Raw genomic sequence first — 18521 nt, 5'->3', positions numbered from 1 at the left:
GCAACTTCCCACCAAGTATCAGCAACCCCGCACTCCCAGAAGCACTTGCAATGTGCAGGGGAATTGTGGTACTCAATATTTCCCAAAGAGAAGCTGCCACTTTGGAATCCAATACGGTTGCGTCAAATGATATTCTGACAAACGCAGTGGATACTGCGTTTGGTTTGATATGGAAAGCCAACGATGCTTTATGCCTTTATTGCCGCTGTGGCCACGACCTGAGTTCTGATGAATTCGTCTGCTATGCAAACACAGGTTGGTAACTTTGATACAGACGCAAATTTTATTTTTCATATTTTTAGGGGGGAAAAAAAAGAAAAAAATCGTTTACTTTATTTAGTGAAAAGTTGAGGAAGAACAAGCAGAGGATTTAATCCCCTTGGAAATAAAATCAACATACGCACTTACTTCAATTATATAAAATGACATCTCCTCCGTTTAGAAAGATAGAGATGGAAACGAACGACTAAGGGAGTTCCAATTCCAAAGGTACCTCAAATTCATTTTCTATTTATCAACTCGCTAAATTTTAGTTTTACCTTTTCTTGCAGTAGCAGAATCTTTGTCAAAGCGGAATTTGGTCATAGGTAAAATTACACCGTGCTCTTTTTCTTATTTTGCAATAGTGAGATGAACTATAATGTATAACTTAAATATTTGTTTTCTTTGAATGTAGGCATTTCAGCAGCTGCGGTTGGACTTTTGATACTTTTTGCAATAATTCTATGTATCTATACATAAGAGAGAAGCGATGATTTTTTGGAAGAAAGAAAATACAGAGGATTTTGATGTGGAGGCATTTATGAGGAATTATACTTCGTTTGCAACAAATCAATATTGTTCTTCACAGCTCAAGATATGGTTGTGTATACAAAGGAACACTATCTGATGGTCGTCTTGTTGCAGTGAAACTCCTAAAAGATTCCAAAAGCAATGGAGAAGATTTTATAAATGAAGTTGTTAGTATGGGTAGAACTTCTCATGTCAACATAGTCACTCTTCTTGGATTTTGTTGCGAGAGGAACAAGAAAGCCTTGATTTATGATTTCATGCACAATGGTTCACTTGATAAATTCATATTTAATAAAGAATATGAGAATGCATCCCGTTGCCTTGAATGGAAAACCTTATATGATATTGCTATTGGCATTGCAAGAGGACTAGAATACTTACACCGTCGTTGTAGCATAAGGATTTTGCATTTTGACATAAAGCCTCAAAACATTCTTTTGGATAAAGATTTTTGTCCAACAATCTTTGATTTTGGCTTAGCCAAACTATGGTTAAACAAGGAGAGTATTGTGTCCATGATGGGTGCCAGAGGAACTGCAGGGTATATAGCACCAGAAGTATTCAGTAGGAATTTTGGTGGGGTGTCTCATAAGTCTGATGTTTATAGTTATGGAATGTTGGTTCTTGAAATGGTTGGAGGAAGAAGGAATATTGATCCTAGAGTTTCTCATACTAGTGAAATTTACTTTCTTTATTTGATTTATGAAGATGTGACATTGGGTAATGATTTAAGACTCTTGGGAGTCACAACAGAGGAAGAAAAAGAAATAGAAATGAAGATGGTAGTCGTGAGCTTTTGGTGCATTCAGACAAATCCATCAGATCGGCCACAAATGAGTAAAGTAGTAGATATGCTAGAAGGAGACCTTCAATCAATCCAGATTCCACCAAAGCCATTCTTGTTTTCTCCTGCAAGGTCTCCTCGACAATCTGCAAAATCATCATAATAGAAGTAGGTATTCTTAGTATCTAATTCCCTCTTAACAGATTTTTTATTTTCCAACGATTTGCTTATTTTCCTTTGTATATAAATGTGATGCTTAGGTTTGGTCTTCTGTTTGGTTTCTTTTGGTTCCATGTGCGGGGGATGGAAAATGAAGTTGAGCGTCGATTCTGTGTTAGCAGCAAAAAAGTAAGATCTTAGTGGGGAGGGACACTGCAAACTGAGCTTTATTATACATTGAACATTTAGAGAAACTTGCACTTACTCTTGGCAAATTGTATTATGTAGAATATTCATAATCAGAGCAAGCCATTCGACTATGGAACTTCAAATACATTTGAGTTGGGTGCTGACCTCCCAGAAGTCAGCATGTGGAAATTACTTTTTGTTTGCATGTAGATAGACTAGGTACGATGGGTCGGCGTAGCTTGTAAACTTTGTAGCAAAATTTCCTTTAGACTTGGAAACTTTCAAAATATTTTATTTAACTTACTTGGCAGCTTCCCTAGTAAAAATCAAATAAATATTTAATTTAGTTGGTTTTGATTATCAACTTTTTGGATATTGACATTTTAGCAATATGGTTGACTTTTTTGATATTGTGGGTGAGGGTAAACAATGTTAATTGTGGCACTAAAAAATATCTTCTTCCGAACCAAGGTAGTTTTTACTAGTTGAACCCATGAATTCTATATTATGCTGTAATTCATCTTTTGAAAAATTAAAAAAAAGAAAAAATTAAAGATTTCATTCAACATATTGTTGTAATTCATTTTATTGATGAATACTTCATTTCTCCACCCTAATCATATCTACGTAAAAATGAATTCCAGGCTTTCATCTTCATCATCTCCAAATTTTAATCTAATATATATATATATATATATATGATTCCTAACATAAGTAATTATGCTGTTTTTTTTATTGTTTTATTTTATTTTGATAAAAATTAGTTATAAGTAAAAAAATATAAAAAGGTGCCTCTATATTCTAATATTGAAGATGGAATATTCAATCTTGACATCATTTGTATGGGAAAATAAAATAGTAGCTGCTAGCATATATATATATATATATATATTCTTTGAAATAAAGTGCCTTATACTTTTTGATAAATTGAAGAAAAGGGATTTCATCACCAAATTTTCAATCTAAGATCTAGGGGTTATCTTCAATGGTCATTGTCAAAAACATAGGAAATTAATGTGGCAATATTCATAGAGGCTAAAGTAAGTTTATCTTTATAATTTATGCTGAAATTATTGCTGCATCAGAGGTAAAAACAAAAGAAAAAAAGAAAAGAAACTTAACAAAGGAAAACAGAGGGAAAATTAACCCCAAAAAAAAAAAAAAAAAAAAAAAAACAGAGTAGTGAGCTTAATTTGTTGAAAATTAAGTCAACCAAGTTGCTAAAAAAGGAGAGTGTTGTGTCGATGATTGTGGCTAGAGGAACTGCAGGATATATAGCATCGGAAGAATTCAGTAAGAATTTTGATGGAGTGTCTCATAAATCTGCTTATATAGTTATGGAATGTTAATTTTTTAAGATGGTTGGAGGAACGAATATTGATCCTAGAGTGTCTCATACTAGTGAAACATACCAGAAGTTGGTTTTTGCAAGATCCGGGTAGGTGAACCTTGCGGACTTTCTAGCAAAACATCCGAAGACTTGAAAACTTAAAAAATTTATTTAAGTTGTCGGGCAGCTTCCTTAATTTTATTTAAGTTGCCTGGCAGATTCCTTTGGAAAATTTAAATAATTAATTAATAATTTTTAGTTAGTTTTGATATTTACAGTGTATTATGTTCATATGTCATGATGATAAGATTTTGGTCTAATACAATCTTAGTCCCTTTAGTTTTAACCATATTTTACTGTGGCACAGAAAATTAAACTTTTTCCCTTCAATTGAGACCAACTAATTTAACATTACGTTGTAATACAGCTATAAGAAAGAAGAGAAAATTTAAATTAAATAGCAAGTTGATACAGAGGCCAAAGTATGGAGAGAGGAGGAAGACAAAAAAAGAAAAAGAAAAAGAAAAAGAAAAGTAGAAAACAGAGTACTGAAGACACGGTTATGAATCGAAATTATTGAGCTGAATTTGTTGAAAATTAAAGATAGATGATACATCTTTGTTTGGAAAAGTAGACTAAATATTATTTAACACAAAAATTTATAAATAGTTTGCTGGCTTTTAGTGCATTAGAAAAACAGTGCGGAACAAATGACATTTCAACTGGATAAAAGCGTATGCAATGCAATGGGCTTTACATTTGAGAGGATTTTCTTTTGGCCTCACAAAATGCATCCCAATCCTTCGAAAAACATCTCTTTGTTAATTTTGATACATTTAGTAATCTTATTAATCCATGGTCCATCGTCTTCGTTCGCTGACAATTACGCCGACTGCGGCAAACCCTTCAACTGTGGAAGTAATATCCAGAATATAAGCTATCCATTTTGGGGCTCCGATCGGCCAGAACAGTGTGGCCACCCAAAGTTCGAATTAAGCTGCGTCGACGGAGTCACAGAGATCTCAATAAATACCGAAGCTTATCGAGTGCTTGAAATGAATCAGGATACGCGTACTCTTTTGGCTGTTAGAGCGGATTACTTTGGAGATGTTTGTAAAACAGAGCTCCGTAACGCCACCTTATTAGATACCACCGTGTTTAATTACACCGCAGATACTCAACCATTGACTCTTTTCTATACATGTGATTCCCCAAATGGTACCAGTATACTACCCCATTTCAATTGCAGCGAGTCCGGAGGATCAAATACAGTTAATTTCTACTCTGTCGAAAACCTCAGCGGGACACCGGGCAACATCCCTAGCGAACTTGGAAGGTGCGAGGGAAGTGTGGTACTCAATGTTTCCCAAACACAAGCCACCACTTTACGAAACCTTGCGACTGCGTCGAATGAGACTCTCATAAAAGCGGTGGTGGATGCTGGGTTTAGTTTGGTATGGAATGCCAACGATTCTTTGTGCGATGGCTGTGTAAGCAATGGTAGCCGCTGTGGCTACAACCGGGGCTCTGAAGAATTCGTCTGCTATCAAAATCAAAACAGTACAGGTACATATGCCTGCAATTTTTGATTTTTTGATTTTTATTTTTATTTTTTTAATTTTAAGTTGTTAGTTAAAAGATAGAGCTGGAACATTGCGATCGATGGTGAACGAAAGACTCTTGTCGATTAGAGGGAGTGATTTTAGATCGAAATGGGAATTCAATACGACTCTTTGTTAAGTTTTTAGGAGGAATTTTGCCAAACCGACCTTTACCTTGCCTTGACTTTAAACCCCAAGCTTTTTTTGATTTAGTCTACCTTGCCATATTCAATTCCTCGGTTTCAGACACCTCTTTTAGTCTATATTATATTTTCTCCTCTTCCATTCCACCTATTATTATCATTTGGGTCCCACATTTCTGCCTTTTATTTGTCTGTTTATTCCATCATTCAACTTGTTCTAATTCAGAGTTACGATTGCTGTTTGTCTGGCTGCTTTTAACATATAAAATCAGAATTTTAAAATCACTTCTACTTTTTCTTTGTCTCCATTAATACCAATAATTAACTTTTTAGCTAGTAGTTTTAAGAAAAACTATTTTTTTTTTTTTTTTTGGGGAATCCATGTGCGATCTTTATTCAATTAAGCAAACTAGGCGGCTGTTGGGTCAATACTATTAAAATATTTACATTTTTTTAAGGAAAAATTCGGTCCCCATGTGTAGACAATTTTGCTTGAAATAATAATAAAGGGTAAATATATATATATATATATATACATATATATTTTAAAATGACTTTTCATAGAGATGACCTGTTATTCCTCTGTTCTGTTTTTTTTTTTTTTTTTTTTTTAATTTTTAATTTTATTACTTTTGTTAGTTAATTTCAAGGTGCTAATTAAGAGACATAGAACTGGACTATTGCGATTTATGATTGATGAAAGACTCTCGTCGATTGGAGAGGAAGTGATTTGGATCAAAATAGGAATTTAGTCCGATCTTTTGTGTTAACTTTAGGGGGAATTTTGCCAACAGACCTTTACATTGGATTTGACTTCAAACCCCAAGCTTTGTTGATTTCGTCTAGGTTGCCATATTCCTTTTTCTTTGATTAGAACTGCTTGGTTTACGTCTTTTAGTGTTTATATATTTTCTCAGATGTATTCGTCTGCTATCCAAACACAGGGCGGATACTTATGTGACAAGATTTGATCTTTAGGTCCCTAGCACTATGCCAAGAGAGTTTACCACCTAAACATTTTTGAGTTTATATTAATAAGTTTCAATTACATAATGATTATATGCCATTATTTTTGTCCCTTGGATTAAAATGAAAATATGAATGAGTGGCTTAATTGAAAAGTTAAGCAAAAACATAGCAGAGGATTTAAAGCTCCATGGAAATATGGAACTAACATTACATGATTAAACTAACATAGACGCGTACTTCATTATATAACACGATATTTCATTTGTTTAGAAAGACAGATATATATAAACAAATGGAACATAATGACTAAGGGATTTCCAACGGTACCTCAAATTCCTTTTCTATTTATCTAATTTGCTAAATTTTAATTTTACCTTTTTCTTGCAGGAGCTGAATCATCTTCAAAGCGCAGTTTGGTCATAGGTAAAATAACACCATCCTCTTTTTCTTATTTTTCAATGGTAAAATGAAATATATTGTATAACTTAAATTTATATCTTTTTTGAATCTAGGCATTTCAGCAGCTGTTGTTGGACTTTTGATAGTGTTTGCTATAATTCTATATAGCTATAAGAGAGAAGCAATGATCTTTTGGAAGAAAGACAGTAGAGAGGATTTTGATGTGGAGGCGTTTATGAGGAATTATAGTTCATTTGCACCAAAGCAATACAGTTATTCACAGGTCAAGAAAATGACAAACTCATTTGCAGAGATAATAGGGAAAGGAGGATTTGGTTGTGTATACAAAGGAACACTACCTAATGGTCGCCTTGTTGCAGTGAAACTTCTAAAAGATTCTAAGAGCAATGGAGAAGATTTTATAAATGAAGTTGCTAGCATTGGTAGAACTTCTCATATTAACATAGTCACTCTTCTTGGATTTTATTATGATAGGAACAAGAGAGCCTTGATTTATGATTTTATGCCTAATGGTTCACTTGATAAATTCATATTTAATCAAGAAGATGGGAGTACAACCAGGTGCCTAGAATGGAAAACATTGCATGAAATTGCTCTTGGTGTTGCACGAGGACTAGAATACTTGCATCGTGGTTGTAACACAAGGATTTTGCATTTCGACATAAAGCCTCAAAACATTCTTTTGGATAAAGATTTTTGTCCAAAAATATCGGACTTTGGTCTAGCCAAATTATGGTTAAACAAGGAGAGTATTGTGTCAATGATGGGTGCCAGAGGAACTGTAGGGTATATAGCACCGGAAGTATTCAGTCGGAATTTTGGTGGAGTGTCTCATAAATCTGATGTTTATAGTTATGGAATGTTGGTTCTTGAAATGGTTGGAGGAAGAAGGAATATTGATCCTAGAGTTTCTCATAATAGTGAAATTTACTTTCCTTATTGGATTTATGAAGATGTGGAATTGGGTAAAGATTTAAGAGTCTTGGGAGTCACAACAGAGGAAGAAAAAGAAATAGCAAGGAAGATGCTATTAGTGAGCTTTTGGTGCATTCAGACAAATCCGTCAGATCGACCACCAATGACTAAGGTTGTGGATATGCTAGAAGGAGAACTTCAACATGTCCAGATTCCACCAAAGCCATTCTTGTTTTCTCCAGCAAGATCCCCTCAACAATCCACAGAATCATCATAATAATCCATTTTCTTTCTTTTGTAATAGATTTATCATGCTTTAGGTTCAGCCTTATCTTTGGTTTCTTTCAGTTCCATATCCCGGAGATGGCAAATGTATTTGTATGCTAATCCCGGTTGATGTAGCTTTGGGGGCTATTTCCCCGTATAAGCTGAACATCTAAATTTTTTTGTACGGACCATTGGCAAATTGGAAATTTCCATAATTATTGTTGATATATATATATTTTTTTTTTGGGGGGATGGGGCCAGCAATATCCTTGGTTTGGTTGCATATAGGTGCGATTGTTAGGTGTGGCTTGAAGACTCGTAGCAAATACATCCGAAGACTAGGAAACATTCAAAAGAAATTTGATGTAAGTTACATGGCAACTTCCCCTAGAAAAACGAAATTAGTAATGAATTTATCTAGATTTGATTATAAATTTTTTTGATGTTGACATGTAATAATGATGATTTATACAGTGTTTGTATGTTTGTTCTAAGATTTTGGGTTTAATATAATTTTAGTACCTTCTAGTTTTAGGATAGTGTTGTAATTCAGGAGTTTTGCTGCAAAATAATATCAATTAGTAAGCAAATTCATATAAAGGCTAATGTACAGTTATCTTTACAATCTTCGATAAAATTATCGCTGCATCAGAGTAGAAAAAGAAGTTGAAAAAAATAAAATAAAGAAAAATAAAGGGAAAAGAAAAAAAAAATAGAGTACTGCATGCGCTATTTGTTGAAAACTCAACGGAATTTGAAACATCGTTGTTGGACAAGTAGAATAATTAGTTATAATTTAACGCAAAATTTATAAATGTTGTGCTGACTTTTAGTACATTATAGAAAAAGTTTGGGAGAAATGACATTTCAAGCGGATAAAAAGTGTATGCAATGCAATGGGCTTTACAGTTTGGAGGGCTTTTTTTTTTTTTTTTTTTTTTTTTTGGGTCTGACTAAATGCAACCCCATCCTTCCAAATAGGTCTCCTTGTTAATTTTGATTGTTATTGCAGTCTTATCAATCCATGACCCATCATCTTCTTTGGCCGCGGCAAAACCTTCAGCTGTGGAAGTAATATTTGGAGTATAAGTGTTGTGGTTCTCTGACAACTTTAGAGAAGAAATACGATAAGAAAAATAAAAAGAATTCTATTACTCTCTTAGAAATAGAATACAAAAATAAAAACTTCTCTCGTGGAGATTCTTACGTGGAACCTCTCTCTACACTATCTAATTCTCTCTGGAATTGCTCACTCTTATCTCAAGCTCTCTCTGGAACTTAAACACTCTCTCTCTCGGAGTTTTCTCTCAATATTCCTCACTTGGGATAATATTGAGCTTGCTCTCTTGGCTTGGCTTGCATGCAACGGGATGGAGCCTATTTATAGGCTTACAAGGTCGGTTGCATGGCCACAATCTTCAACAGCTTCTGACAGTAGCCTACAATTGTTGAGCAATCCATTTTCGGTGTTAAATGCAGCAATGGCCATTGTCAAAGATGGTGGCTGTGCAGTCTTCACACTGTCGGTGCAGTGGTGGTGCGGCTGGACTTCACAATAAGCTATCCATTCTTGGGGTGACCATCCAGATTTCAAGTTGAACTGCACAGACGACAATGTACGTAGCTTGTATGAAAAGATATTCGCAGGAATACGGAGTGCTGGAAATCAATGAGGGAACACGTACTCTAAAAGCTGTTAGAGCATATTACTGGGGAGATGTTTGTCAAAAAGAGCTCGTAACGCCACCTTATTAGATACCACCTTGTTTACTTACACTTCAGATACCCAGTAACTGAAACTGCCTGTATTCCAAACCACTTCAAATGCAGCGTGTCTGGAGGATCAAATACTGATAATTTCTACTCAGCAGGAGACATGAGTAGAGCAGGCAACTTGCCTGGCTTCACCAGCAAAGCCTCACTCTGGGAACGTATGTGCAATGTAAGTGTGGAACTTCATATTTCCCAAACAGATGCCACCGATTTACAAGCCAGTATGCCAAAGTCAAATGAGAATCTGATAAAGATGGTGGATGCCGGGTTTGGGTCGGTATGCAATGACAATCTGACAATCTTTGTGATGATCAATGTCAAAGCGGTGGCCGCCATGGCTACGACCTGAGTTCTGATGAATTCGTCTACTTTACAAACACAGGTTGGTTAATTCGGTTCATGCGATAAATTTTACGTTTCATTGTTTTTAGAAACGAAATAAAATAACAGACCAGACTACACACAGTTTACTTTATTACTATTCTTTGACCTGGTTTAGGTTTTGTTTTATTGGATCTTGGAACCTTTTGTGAGTTCATATTAATAACATTCAATTAGACACTATGACAATATGCCATCATTTTTGTCCATTATACTAAAATTTTTAAAAAAATATATATATATATATATAGTGGATTTAATTGAAATGTGAGGAAAAACAAGGCAAGGATTAATCTTCTTTGGAAACATGGAACCAACAATAGACATTTTTTGGTAAGGAATTACAATATATTTTAAGAGGTGATTTCACCTAGCTTTGGTTGACCTAAGGAAATTTTCGATACTCCTGGAAGCATTACTACTCCCTCTCACAAATATATGGGGTCCGTGTGAGACCCGCACATCTAAGGCCCGTATGTTTGTAAGAAGGGAGATAAGTGCTCTCAAGAGCTTTTGAAAATTTTTTCATTGAATCTAAGGATTGAAGGTGCATTCTAAGTGATTTCTTCACTTGGCAAGCCTATGAATACTTGAAAAGTACATACTAATATAACACCATACTTCAATTATATAACATGATTTTCTATTTATCTAACTTGCTAAATTTTAGTTTTACCTTCTCTTGCAGAATCTTCTTCAAAGCACAATTTGGTAATCAGTAAAATAATATCGTGCTCTTTTGTTATTAATTTTATTATTTTACAACAGAAATGGAATATAATGTACAACTTAAAATATTTTTTTGAATGTAGGCATTTCAGAGGCTGTGGTTGGACTTTAGATACTTTTTGCTATAATCCTATGCATCTATGAGACAGAAGCAATGGTCTTTTGGAAGAAAGATAGTAGACAGGATTTTGATGTGGTGGCATTTACGAGGAATCCAAAGCACTATAGTTATTCACAGGTCAAGAAAATGGCAAACTCACTGGCTGAAGTAATAGGGAAAGAGAATATGGTTGTGCATACAAAGGAACACAACCTGATGGTTGCCTTGTTACTGTGAAACTACTAAAAGATTCCGAAAGCAATGGAGAAGATTTTATAAATGAAATTGCTAGTATGGGTAGAATGTCTCGTATGTAACAATAGTTACTCTTCTTGGATTTGTTACGAAAGGAACAAAAAAGCCTTGCTTTATGATTTCATGCCCAATGGTTCACTTGACATATTTATATTTATTATAAAATATGAGAAACCATATTGTTGACCCGAATGAAAAACCTTGTACGTTATTGCTATTGGTGGCACCGTGACTGTAACATAAGGATTTTGCATTTTGATATACAGCCTAAAACATTCTTTTGAATAAAGATTTTTGTCCTAAAGTCTTTGATTTTGGCCTAGCCAAATTATGGTCAAACAAGAAGAGTATTGTGTCAATAATGGGTGCCAGAGTAACTGCACGATATATAACACCAGAAGCATTCAATAGGAATTTGAATCTTTGATGGAGTATCTCATAAATATGATGTTTCATTATGGAATGTTGGTTCTTGAAATGGTAGGAGGAAGAAAGAATATCAATCCTAGAGTTTCTCATACAAGTGAAACATACTTGTTTTCTTGCTCGGGTGACTGTTAACCAAAAACACAGGCTCCGTAAAGTTATAAGACCATATATAGGGCTTGATGCTTGTCTAGTGCTGGTAGATCAAGGAAGTTGGTGACCTGATGATAGGGGACCCAGTGACTGAAGCCCCGATGAACGGCAGCCGTAACTATAACGGTCCTAAGGTAGCGAATTCCTTCTCGGATAAGTTCCGACCTACACGAAAGGCGTAACGATTTGGGCGCTATCTCGGAGAAAGGCTCAGTGAAATAGACATGTTTATGAAGATGTGGACGACCTGCACCTGGATAGAAAAACCTTATGAAGCTTCACTATTCCTTGGGATTGGTTTTCGGCTTTTCCTGCGCAGCTTAGGTGGAGGGCGAAGAAGGCCTCCTTCCTGGAGAGAGAGGGGGGAGGGGGGGAGGGGTGTCTAAGCCATCAGTGAGATATCATTCTGTAAGAGCTAGAATTCTAACCTTGTGTCAAGACCTACGGGCTAAGGGACAGTCTCAGATAGATAATTTCTATGGGGCATAGGCCTCTTAAAAACTAACAGAGGCATACAAAGCTTTGGCCTTCGAGTGCAAAGACAAAAGGGAGCTCTTAACATTGAACATCTAGAGAAATTTGCACTCACTGACAAATTTAAATTGGGTAGAATCACAATCAAAGCATGGAGGAAATCTTTGATACACTAAAGAGACAAGCATATGGAGGTGGGACCCACACAAACGGTCCCCACGCATATGTGTCCCACTGCTTGTCTATTGGGAGTACATGTGGATCCCTTGTCCAGGGTGGGCTCAATGTTACATGAAGCTTTAAGCGAAGAAAGATTGGCCCTATAGGGATTTGTTTTATATAAAGTTAATTTTTATACTCAATAATTTATATATTTTATATTAAAGATTAATAATGATTAAAAACTAAACTACTTATCGGAAAGCAATCATACAGTAAATACTACATAATGTGCAAATAAAAATTTAAATTCTAGTCCACGAATTGAGAGAAGAAATAAAAGAAGCTGGTGCCATACGCACTAGATTTCTTAATTCGCTTAATTTAGATGTAATGAATATTTAGAAGGATTTCTACATGTTATTTCAAAGAAGGAAGAGATGCTAACTTGTTTTCTTAAATGAAAATCTATATTCTCATTAAAGGAAAAATTGAAAAGTGCATTCAAGTAATTAATTTGCTGAAGAGTGTTTTTTGGTTGGTTATTATTTTATTGCTTTTTTAATACAAATCTTGTTGAAGAGTTTAAGGCTTTCTTTGGTTCGGTGGAAGAGTGGAAGGAAAGAAAAGGAGGGATGCAAAAATGAAAAGAGGGGGAGCAAATTCACTGTTTGCTTAAAAAGAAAAAGAGGAAGGATGGAAAGGAGGAGGGATACCTTTCCATCCAAAACAATTCCTTTATAAGTGGAAGGATTAGTAAGAGGATAAACTGTGCCATGAATAAATAATTAATTAAAATTAATTTTTTACCATCCGCTTATTGAAACTATTATTATCTATCAGATAAGTTTTTGAAATTATTATTATCTTTTATCTTAATTTTTGTTTTGCTCTTTTTTATTTCAGTTACCTTTTTTTGTTTTTTGTTTTTTTTTGGGAATAGTACATGGAAGTTCTAGTGTCTTTTAGCAAGTTAACACATGAAAATTTATGACAATTACTTGCAAAAAAAATAATTCGAGTAAAAAAAAGCTGGAATAAAAAAAATATGAAAATTATGTTAAAAAAAAATTAGTTCTTTTTTTTTTCCCCCTTTAAAATTCATATTTCTGCAATTTTTTCTATAACATGCTTGGGTCTGTTGGATCTTGTTTTAACTTATTAAGTAGTAAGTTATGAAAATCAAAATTTTACAATGCCCAACCAAACATATATATATATATATATATATAAACGGAAAAAAGCAAATATTTATTTATCTGGTTATTTTCATATTAATAATATCATTTAAACTAATATAATTTTCATACATTACATTAAAAAAAACATAAAAAACAATAAATGAAAAACAAAAAGATGAACTCTTTATCAAATGGGTCCTTAATTTTTCCTTCTCGATGGAAACAAAATTGATGATATATATATATATATATACATGCATATTCAATTTTCTTTCTTCTCTTCTTTGTTGATTAAATGAATATAAAGTAAATAGTAAATATATATTACTATATTTTTTTCTTCCTTTCTTGGGTTTGAATCAAGTTTTTTTCTTGATTTTGCGGGAACTTTGAATAAATATTTATTGTCAATCATATAGTATAGTATACACCACTTGTGTCCTCTATCAATAACAAGAAAAAAATTATAGCTAAAAAAGGAAAAAAAGAAACGTGAGTCTCAATCAACATATATATAGCACAGAAAAAAAAAGGGGAATAATTTTTTTATTTGGTTATTTTTATATCAATAATATTCTTTTTAATAATATTTTTATTCATACAAAATTATAATGTAATCATGTAATAAAGATTAATATGGTCTTCTTAAAAAGAAGTCATCAAATTTCATTAACCAGAAGAGTTACAACCATCAGCCTGAAGTAAATTTGTTAGCCATTGCAGGCCATCTTCAAGCCATGACTCAAACTGAACTATACTTGCTGCATATTCTGCAATACAATGAGCCACATTGTTTGCCTATCTAGAAGCACAAGAAAAACTTATACCTGGATTGACCAATAACATCTCCTGCAATGTTTCTACCAAGAAGCGGTTCTGATCTAGCTGGTTACACTTGGTTGCGGAGTTGACAGGTTAATCAGCTTCTATGCAATCACTAACAATTTCACCTTGTAAGAAGCCAGCATCTACACAAAAGCTTATTGCTTCACGAATCCATGAAGCTTCAAAAAGTTTTGCCAAAGCTCCCATAAGCTCACCTGAAGCATTACGTACAACAACATCAATTCCAATCGTAGGAGTACCCAGTTTAACAGATGCATCTACATTAATTTTCAAGTTAGCCTCTTGGGGTGGTAGCCAACATTAGGCACAACTACAGGCCCATTGGAAAGTTGGTGGTTTCACAGCTTCCTTAAATTCGATATGTAAGCATGAAATAGAGTCCAACATTTGAGAATCTGACTTTACAAAATGCCCATGAATAATAGCATTCCGGTTGTCCCATAAACTACAACATGTCCATGCAAACCTTTCCTGTTGGAAATCTGGTAGATTTGTGAAGACAGAACAGCATAGCGCTGCGAATGAGTCATACACCTCCCTCTTGCATTCTTGATAAAAATCAAGCTATTTACAGATACGAATCACATTCACACATCTCCAAAATATGTGCAGTGTACTTTCCTCCCCTTGGGGAACAAAGCAAACATTCTTTGTTCACATCAATATGTCTTGAAACTAATAGGGAGAAACATGGTAATGCATCATTACAAGCATGCCATAGCAACATTTTGACTTTGCTGGGAATGTATAGGTGCCATAAGGATAGCCACCAGACACAATTTCGTGAGTCACTTTGTCAGGACCCGTCCAAGATTCCTTACTGAAACTCTAGACAAGCCCTAATCCCAGGGAAATCCTACCGAATCCTTCAATGAAAAATCTGGTAGAATCTCCCCTAAGGGTTGGACTTACCTGAAAATTTTCTTGCACAAAAAACACACTTCTATATGCACCACCTTATTTATTTCTCCCACCTTACTACAATTTAGTTTCCACAATTTTTGCAACACTTCGAAATTGATAGGGAACCAGTGCAATATTATATAAATGCATCCACATAGTATATAGAGCATCAAGGGTTTACAAATAATTATGGAATTTAATACAACAAGGTATAAAAAGAAATAGTACAAGGTAGGAAGGAAAGGAAAGAAAGAACTCCTTGGAATTCGGCGGCAATTTAAATCTCGAGCTCGCTCCAGTCAATCACATCTACTAACTTTGATCTAGGGGAATGAATTTAAAAATGTGAGATGCTAATCATCTCCGTGAGTGACCCAATCTAATATACAATACTAATACTAGCATAATAATACAATAAACTTAATCCATTAATAATAAATAAGTGAATAAATAAATACTAAGCACTAGAAATAATATTTTCTGTCAAAACCTTCATAGTTTAATCAGTTGGAAATGTTCCCCTTTTAAACGTTTTCACAAAACCTAATATTTATATATCCCAAAAATCAAGAATTAATTAATTAAATAAATTGCAAATAAAATACAATCATTTAAAGATCTAAACTCACAATGAAAACTAAAAAAATAATTTCAATAACAATTATTAAATTGTAACACATTGTCATAAATAGAATAAAACAAATCACAATAAAATTTATATCAAAAATAATAAAGGAAATGTTAAATAAATAAAATGCAATAAATTAAGATGCACACAAAATGCAAATAATAATTTAGACATCAAGTTTACATTGAAAGCATTCTAAAAACCACTTATTAAATCTAGAATAAGATGAAATAAAATAAAATCATAATTAAACTTACATTAAGGAAATTTGGCATAAAAATAAAAATAAACTCATTATATAAATTATAAAATTTACTAATTAAATCAATGAAATAATCAAAGAAATATTGAGATTAATTTAAACATCTAATTGAAATAAGTGGTAAAATATAATAAAATCGATATTAAATCATTAAATCAATTTAAATGATAAAATCATAGTAAAATGTATTTTTAAAATATCAATTGGAATAAATGTAAAAACTCCATTAAATACATTTTCAATATGATTTTAAAATATTTCATTTCGAAAATCATGTTGAGAATATCCTGACGCACTATACTATATAACAGTGATGCTCGACAGTGCCCAGTGTCCCAAAACACTGCCTGATGGGGAGGTTAAGAGAGAATTTGCATTCAGTCACCGTGGCGTCCCACCAGGCTGATGTTATCAATAGTCATCCTGACCATAAAGGGGGACGGCTAATGCTCACTATGCGTGCTAATCATGCGCGCTAATCATATCCATGTAAATATAGTACGAAACACTAGTATTGTATGAGTGCGTTTAAAAATCATAAAATTAGTAAAATTATATATTTTTCAAATCTCAAAATCTTATAATTACCGCTGGATTAAATACTTCTTTTCAAATCTATATAATTCATATTTCTTTAAACCATCATTGTAAATCCATTACGTTAAAATCCATTCTCCAAATTCAATACAATTGAAATTGCATTGAAATTCGCATAAAAATCCATATATGCATAAATTCATATAAATATATTTTTATCAAACATAAATAAATTCCGAAATCTTTCAATACCATAAAATAAATTCCACAATTATTTCAATGCATAATAAGTTTAAATAATTAATTTCCTTCAATCCATACCAAAAATAATATTTAAACCTTATGAAATTCATATATTCTTAAATCATTTAAATACATTTATCATGCGTCATAATTTCAACATTTACTCAACAATAATTTAATAAGAATTAAATTAATAATTTTTCAAAAATCAAAATATGATTTTTTATGCATACATATTCCACTTCACCCCAAATTGACATCAAAACTTTCAAATAGAAATTCACAAATTTTTCAACACATAAAATATCAAATCCAAATATTTAATTATCACAAAATATATATAATTAACACCCAAAAATAAATTTGGTGGATCACTCACCTCGAGCACGCAATTCAATCAAGATCCTCAACGGGATCAATTCCACAATTCACATGTGCTCCTAAAATATCAACATTACACAACAACAAATAAATTAATATTATATTCGATTAATTCATACATGGTACCAGAGGGAGCTAACATAAACAATATCCAAAATTTACAAATAATATACCAAAATGAAGCTTACAATGCGAAGATTAAGAATCAAGTCTCACCTCCTAGAGATCAGATCCATGGTAGACGGAATCTCGTCAGAAAGCTTTCGAATTTAGTGTCCTCGATTCTCTCAAACCATTGCAAATTGGAGGAAACCAACCTCGGATTTGTGTTTAGGGAAGTCAAATTAGTGGGGAAGGGTAGGTGGGATCATCAGAAACCCACCAAAATGGTGTTTTCCGGCGAGCCACCGTGGCCCACCAGAAAAGCCACTGCTGGTGGCCAATGGCTGTGATTTTTGGTGGGGAGGTAGATTGAAGGACAGGTGACTCAACGGGACTGGTAATGAGGCAAACAGAGGTTGGATTTGGGAGAAATTGAGGTTGAAAGTGTAATAGCTCAGACCACCCGCATGTGGATATTGTCCGTTTAGGCCCAGCCCACAGGGTTTTGTCAAAACGCATCCTAAAGGTTAGGATCAGCCTGCACAGTTTTGTCAAAACACATCCTAAGGGTTAGGGGTCCCACCTTTTCACCTGCCAGTCCTACTAGCCTGGGCCTCCAGGCTCACTCAAGATACTGTCTGCTTTAAAAGCAAGGTGGTGAGCCCAAACCTTCCCCTCACGGTTTTCTACGTGTCTTTAGGAGACGGTAACGCGTCCACAAGGAAAACGTATCCACACGCTTATAAACTATGCTTTGTTCCCCTTTCCAACCAATGTGGGACTTCACAATCCTCCTCCCTTGGGACTCAGCGTCCTCGCTAGCACACCGATTTGGGTACTGGCTCTAATACCAACTGTAATAGTCCAGACCATCTGCATATGGATATTGTCCTCTTTGCGTCCGCCCGCACGGTTTTGTCAAAATGAGTCCTAAGGGTTAGGGGTCTCACCCTGTCACCTGCCAGTCCCACTGCCCCGGGCCTCCAGGCCTACTCAAGATACTGTTCGCTATGGAAGGAAGGTGGTGAGCCTAAACCTTCCCCTCACCGTTTTCTGTGTGTCTCTAGGAGATGGTAATGCATTCACAAGGGAAAGGTATCCACACACTTATAAGCCATGCTTCGTTCCCCTTTTCAACTGATGTGAGACTTCACAAAAAGGTTTTCGGAAAAGGCTTCGCTCACGATGTGTCTGTGGCCAGGTGGCCATGAAATTTTAGGGGTTAGTTGGAAATGGAAGGTCGGAGATGGTGATTGGTGCGTGTGGCTTAGAAATGACCAAACAATGGTCAACGGTGGTGGTCTACGGTGGTGGGTTCTCTCCCTCTCTCTCTCCTCCCCTCTTTCTCTCTTTTCTCCCCTCTTTCACGCAAGCGTCTCAGGCCACATAAAACCACCCTAGGTGACACTGTTCGCTCAT

General features: G+C 34.4%; 2 protein-coding genes and 1 pseudogene across 2 annotated transcripts; all 3 read left to right on the top strand.

Annotated features, from left to right (window-relative positions):
* The first annotated feature begins 751 nt into the window (after positions 1 to 751).
* Positions 752 to 1997, top strand: LOC107416010 (PR5-like receptor kinase; annotated as a pseudogene).
* Positions 1998 to 3949: 1952 nt separating this feature from the next.
* Positions 3950 to 4858, top strand: LOC112491346 (LEAF RUST 10 DISEASE-RESISTANCE LOCUS RECEPTOR-LIKE PROTEIN KINASE-like 2.1). Its single transcript, XM_048471249.2, has one exon. It carries the CDS (start codon positions 3965 to 3967, stop codon positions 4841 to 4843), a length of 879 nt encoding a protein of 292 aa, XP_048327206.2. The 5' UTR covers positions 3950 to 3964; the 3' UTR covers positions 4844 to 4858.
* A 795-nt stretch (positions 4859 to 5653) lies between these two features.
* On the top strand, positions 5654 to 7800 carry LOC107415976 (PR5-like receptor kinase). Its single transcript, XM_048471245.2, has 2 exons — positions 5654 to 6390; positions 6480 to 7800. Exon 2 carries the CDS (start codon positions 6551 to 6553, stop codon positions 7577 to 7579), a length of 1029 nt encoding a protein of 342 aa, XP_048327202.2. The 5' UTR covers positions 5654 to 6390; positions 6480 to 6550; the 3' UTR covers positions 7580 to 7800.
* Positions 7801 to 18521: the final 10721 nt, after the last annotated feature.

Source organism: Ziziphus jujuba, chromosome 4, assembly GCF_031755915.1.
Source record: "Ziziphus jujuba cultivar Dongzao chromosome 4, ASM3175591v1".
NCBI classification, from domain to species: domain Eukaryota; kingdom Viridiplantae; phylum Streptophyta; class Magnoliopsida; order Rosales; family Rhamnaceae; genus Ziziphus; species Ziziphus jujuba.
Note: the sequence above shows the minus strand (reverse complement) of the source record. Positions and strands in the feature narration are given on the sequence as shown.